General features: G+C 41.3%; 1 protein-coding gene across 3 annotated transcripts in view; it reads right to left on the bottom strand.

Moving 5' to 3' along the window:
* Positions 1–40: 40 nt before the first annotated feature.
* The window catches only part of LOC122062889 (U3 small nucleolar RNA-associated protein 21 homolog), a 49362-nt gene continuing 43148 nt past the window's right edge, over positions 41–6254 (bottom strand). The window contains exons 21-23 of one of the 3 annotated variants that reach the window (XR_006135128.1): positions 2416–2576; positions 1995–2047; positions 41–343 (exon numbers count right to left, since the gene is read on the bottom strand). Coding sequence is in view for 2 of the 3 variants with exons in the window: in XM_042626562.1 (XP_042482496.1) it covers positions 2427–2576 (150 nt within the window). In the remaining variant the exon portion in view is untranslated. The remainder of the gene's footprint in view (positions 344–1994; positions 2048–2415; positions 2577–6254) is intronic. The other 2 variants (XM_042626562.1, XM_042626563.1) reach the window with 2 other exon arrangements.

Raw genomic sequence — 6254 nt, 5'->3', positions numbered from 1 at the left:
AAAAAAAAAAAAAAAAACTAGAAGAAGGAAAAACCTTCCGTGCTGATGAAGTAAACTGCACTACTACTACAACAACAATAACAATAATCATAACCTTATCACAACTAAATGGGGTCGGCTGCACTACTATTTCAAACAAATTTCAATTTTTAACCTCTTAGCTTAGAATTTACAAAAAATACCAAGGCATACCAACGTCCCTAGTGAATAACTGATCTTCATAAAAACTGCAAAAATCAAGGTCCTCTGTCTCAAAATTGCTGCCTGAAGCTGAAAAATAAGTGCTCTTTTTGTACAACAAAGAAGCCGCCTAACTTTGTTCAGAATTTGTGCAACAAAGAAGCTGCAAATTATGAATATACTTATATTGGTTAGGAACACTATTAAAACCATTTCATCGAAAAACAGAACATATTCCCTGCATATTAAACACATGGTACTCAATACCAGAAAAATATTACCCTGTTTGAGGGGAGAAAGTGGAGAAAACACATAAATCAATATCATACACCATTACCATGTGGCAAACAAAAGCATTGAAAAATTAAGGACAATCAAGTGAACACACATGTTTGGACTACCAAGGGATGCATGGACAAACACTGGTGGCATAATGACTCAAATATTACATGTGATCAATGCAGACCATTCCCTAGCTATCCAATGGCCAAAATGGAAGAATCGCCCTTCCATGTGGCACAGCTAGGTGTGCTCATCCTATTTTTCTAGATGTACTCATTGAGAAACCTTCGCCTTTAAGAAAATATATAAACTTAGGACACCCCTTTCAGAAAACTACACATACAAAATTACAGAAAGAAGAGCATTATCGAACCCCAATCCACAAAAGTGCTCAATGAGTACTTTGTACTCTTGACCTTCCCTACTGAAACCAGTAACTCATCCATGCCTAACTATGCATATGTTGGACCATGCAAATGGGATGGGCAATCTGGGACCCAATAAATAGCTAGTCATACCCAGGAGATCAATGAGGATAAAAGAAAATCACATAACCACAAAAATCCACCTCCCATAATCCTGAAACCAAACAGCAGCAAGAAAATATGGCTAACCACTGGAAAAGAGCCTAATATTGAGCGGTTAAGATCAGTTTGGTCAACTATTTATTAAAATATTTTATAGGGAAAGCCAAACATATGGTGAACCTAAAATGAGACCTTTCTTCTCTAAGCGAAGGAACCCTAAGAGAACCATACGCAAAGGAACCATCGGCCGCCACTCTGGAGCAGCCTAGCCTCATGGCCCCCCACCCCCTCTCACACTCCCTCTCCCTCTCACCCTCTCACCCTCTCTTCTTCCTCCTCCAGCCCCATTCACCTGCTCTTTCGCTAGTCTTCGCCTTGCACCGCTGGTGCTCTCAGTTGCTGCTTGGTCGCCAGCTCACTTGCTGCAGCCACTCTGCCACCAGCCCCACTACCCCCATGATCCGTGTAGCTTGCACGACCAACTTCCGATTTTCTTCCAGCTGCATGGCCAGCAGCCGCTACACCATTGCCCTCCGCAAGGCCTGCACCCCTCCGCCTTGGCTGCCTTCTTGCTAGTGGTGCTCTAATCTCGTCTTGGCGGCTTGGAAGATGAAGGTTGAGATAAGTTAGTTAGGATTGTGGAACACTACCTAGAATTGACTTGGTTGCCCTTCTGCTTTGTAAATGGGCTTCCTTGCTCTTTTCTACAAGCCCATGTGGGATTTTGAGTTGTATTGGACATGTTAGCATATCCTTTGTTTCTTGTTGCCCATCTAGGGCTGAGATATAGTCCCTAATGGACTTTTGTTACCCATTTAGGGGTTTTGAATTTTTCTCTTCGGGACTGTATTTCCCCTCCCCATTCTTTTAATGCATCTAATACTCAACCACCACACCCCCCCCAAAAAAAAAAAATTAAAATAAACAAATAAAGAAAGAAAGAACTGTTGCTCCCATCCCATTTATAGTACACGACCTTCCAGTCCAAAGAGCAATAATACAAACCTATGATGAAGTAACACTGTCATCTGCAATGGCATCTACTTCCCCATGCTTTTCTGCAAGATTTAATCAATCATTCTCAGGAAAAAGATATCTTCCTAAAGTATTAGATTCCAGATGTCACTACAAATTATCTCCAAATAAAAAAAATAAAATAATATAACAGAAAAAAAAAAAAAACTCTAAAGGCAATTTTACTCACCAGTTGATTTTTGGTTCACTAAACTAACAACAATAGTAAAGATGGATAATAATCCTCAAGCAATCTTTTCAATGAGTAATGTAGAGAGAATAATAAGTGCTAGAAAAAATCAGTTGGCAAAAACCAACAACTCACAATTAAGAGGTCATGAGTTCAAATCTTCTGGGGCCTAATATAAGAGGGGAAAAAAAGTGCTAGAACAAGTAGAAACTAGAACATTACCTCTTCCCCACTTAGAGCTGTGAACTGCTGAGAAATGTAAGCATGCAACTTGCATTTTGAAACATTTTATCCAGTGTCTGCCATACTGAACTATGAACTTCTAAAAGTTTCTTTGCCTTGTCATGAAGTTTAGACTGGCGCCTAACTGTTTCGCCGTGTATCTGACAAAAACATAAAGATATTAGATCTATCCTCCAGAAAATTTTCTCAACCAACTATATTTTTTTGCCAAGACTTCCTAACAGATCAAAGTATCTATTTCCTTTTCCTCTCTAGTTTTGACAAGAGCTTTCAATTTGTAATAGAATTATAGAAACAAGTGCTGCCACTTTAGGACAGGCCAGGATTCCCTAAAAAAATATGCACTTACCATCTAAGAAAATCATTCATAACGCACCCTTGCCAAGATAGGACAACGTGATATCAAAATCCTGCCAACCACTGCCCGCTTCACACTCATGCAACATGGTTGGGGCTGACCAACATTTTTTTTGGATGAATAAATAAATTCATTACCAAGCGAAAGAAGAATATACAAGGGAAAAAAGGATTTTTTTTTTTTGGGGGGAGGGGGGGGGGAGAGAGGAGGAGATCAGCCCAAAGTCACAAACCCTCTTAGGATGGGAAAACCACCTAAAACACAAAAGGGACTAACCCAACAAAAAGAAGGGGGGGGGGGGGGAGACCACAAAACACAACAATGATCTTGTTACTTGGGATGTCGCGGATTACGCGGTGGCAAAGACAACCAAGTTTGGAGCAAACATCAAAGTAGATGGCATGCCAAATCTTATCGAAAGAACGAGAGTTCGAAGTCCATCTACAAAGATTTTGCTGCATCCAGATATGGTTGATAGTAGCCTAGAAGATGAGCTTCCCAATGGTATCACAGATAGAGGATCCACCATAGTTTTCAAGGCGGCGCCTTGGCATCCCAGCGGTAAAATTTAGGCATGGCAGTCCAACGATTTGTGTTCTCACAATTGGTGGTCGCCATGGACTGCTAGGTGTCGCCATGTCAACGCCAGGGACGCCATACCACGCTTTAGTACCTAGGCGGTCGACTTTTTTTTCTTTTACTAACAATATTTTGTTTATTATATTTTAATTGGTTTTTTTTTTTTTTACTGACATTTTTTTTATTATAATATGGCCATACGCTGCCACCGTTGAGACCAAACCCTCAGTCGACTTAATGTTTCAACTTTCAAATTTTCAATTTTACGCCGAAGAGACCAAACCCTTGATCGAAGCTCGAGAGTTCGAAGAGACGAAAACCCTCGATCGCTGCAAGATTCTTCTCTTCTCCTTCTCTGGCAGCCACCGTTGCAACTTCTTCTCCTCTCCTTCTTCTTCTCCTTCTTCGGCAGCCACCGCTGGAACTTCTTCTCTTCTCCTTCTCCTTCTCCTTCTCCGACAGCCACCACTGCAACTCTTCTCCTCCTTCTCCTTCTCCTTCTCCGGCAGCCACCGCTGCAACTCTTCTCCTCCTTCTCCTTCTCCGGCAGCCACCGCTGCAAGTCTACAACTTCTCTTCTCCTTCTCCTTCTCCGGCAGCCACCGCTGCAAGTCTGCAACTTCTCCTTCTTCGGCAGCCACCGCTGCAACTTCTTCTCTTCTCCTTCTCCGGCAGCCACCGCCTACAACTCTTCTTCTTCTCCTTCTCCGGCAGCAACCAACAGCCGGACTGGTTCTCCGGCAGCCACCGCCTGCAACTTCTTCTTCTTCTCCTTTTCCGGCAGCAACCAACAGTGACGTCTTCTCTGCTCCTTCTCCGGCAGCAAGAACGACAACAACCACAATACGATATCTCCTGCGACATCTTCTCCTCCGGCAGCAAGAGCGACAACCAGGTAAGGGCCCCACCTGCGAGTAACTTCAATGTTTATAATATGTTTTGCTCTTTATCTGTACATCTAGTTATCTACTATCTAGAGCTTGATCTAAAAGTGGGAAATCATATATTTTAGATTGCTGGAAAAAAAAATATAAGAACTTGCCAATGGTCTTGGTTGTGTTAAGTGAAATGATTAAGTTGGATTTGTGAGTGTTTGATTGTTTTTTTTTTATGTTATCATGTTAATGTTATTGGTTAACACTTAACATACTTTGTTACTCTGTTTTGTAACTTGTAGGATAATAGGACTATAGGAGTTCATAATGGATGGTATCGTTGGTGGACCTGGTAGTAGTGGGGGTGATAATATAAGCACGGCTGCATATGATCCATCCAAAGACCCAACCAGGAAGGCCAAATCAAATGACCCTGGGTGGAAGTATGGGTATTGGCCTGACATGTCAGACAAAAACCTTGTTAAATGCACTCTTTGTGGAAAAAACCTCAAGTGTGGAATTAAAAGGTTAAAACAACATTTGGTGGGTGGATATGGAGATGTTGCTAAGTGTACCAAGACAACTGTAGCGATTGCTACAGAGATGAATGCAGCTCTTATGTGCAATAAGAAGAAAAGGATGCAAGACATTTTGGATGATGATGATGTTGATGTTGGTGCTGGTGCTGGTGCTGGTGCTGGTGCTGATGTGGATGTTGATATAGAAGTTGAAGGTCAAAGACAGTCTAGACTTATTCCTAGCTCTGGGACATCTGCTAAGAAAAAGAAAGTAGTCATTCAGCCACAAGTAAGGGACCCCATGGATGCTCATGTTAGACGGACTCCTGAGCAAGTGGTTGCTGAGAGGCATCTTAAAGGTAGTACTCAGACTACTATAGAGAACCGGTTTAGATCAACGGAAGAAAAAAAGAGTTGATAACCACATTGTTGACTGGGTTTATCAGTGTGGTATTCCATTCAATGCTCTTAAGTCAAGGAGGTTTGAGGTGATGGTAGAATCTATTGCACAGTACGGGTCAGGATATAAGCCCCCAAGTTATCATGAAGTGAGAGTGCCATTGTTGAAGGCAGCAAAGGATAGAGCTGCAGAGATGAAGAATAAATATGAAGAGTATTGGAAGTAGTATGGGTGCACTATAATGACTGATGGGTGGACGGATAAAAAAGGAAGGCATTTAATTAATTTCCTCGTTAAGTGTCCAGAGGGGACTTATTTTATGGAATCTGTTGATGCATCTAGTATATCTCAAACTGCAGAGAAGTTGTTTGCATTGATTGACAACAAAGTTCAAGAAATTGGTGAGGACTATGTTGTGCAAGTTGTTTCAGATAATGCATCGGCTTATAAATTAGCCGGTACAATGCTGATGTAGAAGAGGACAAAGCTGTATTGGACTCCTTGTGCAGCGCATTGCATTGACTTGATGTTGGAGGAAATAGGATTCTTGAATTCTAATAGGACTGTGATAAGTAAGGCAAAAAAGTAACCAACTTCATCTACAGGCACACACGCATTCTTGATGCAATGAGGGCTAGAACAAATGGGAGGGATCTTGTGAGGACAACAGCTACTAGATTTGCAATTGCATTTCTGACACTTCAAAGCTTGTTAAAACAGAGAGATGACTTGAGACATTTGTTTATTTATGAAGAATGGACTAGTTCTAATTTGGCAAAGACCGAAGCTGGGAAGAAAGTGGTTGAGACGGTGTTTACGGTAGCATTTTGGAATGGTGTGAAAAATTGTCTTAGAGCTTCAAAGCCACTTCTTACTATCTTGAGGATTGTGGATGGTGATGAGAGGCCTTCTATGCCTGAGGTTCAATTTGCCATGGATGAGGCAAAAAAGAAAATAAAAGAAAATTTTGGAGATAAAGAAAGGCAATACAAGAAAGTGTTAGATATTGTTAATAGGCGTTGGGAGATTCAGATGGGGCGTCCTTTATATGGAGTAGCACTATTTCTTAATCCTGGCAAATTTTTTTC

The sequence above is a fragment of the Macadamia integrifolia genome, unplaced genomic scaffold (genome assembly GCF_013358625.1).
Source record: "Macadamia integrifolia cultivar HAES 741 unplaced genomic scaffold, SCU_Mint_v3 scaffold1133, whole genome shotgun sequence".
Classification (NCBI taxonomy): Eukaryota; Viridiplantae; Streptophyta; class Magnoliopsida; order Proteales; family Proteaceae; genus Macadamia; species Macadamia integrifolia.
Note: the sequence above shows the minus strand (reverse complement) of the source record. Positions and strands in the feature narration are given on the sequence as shown.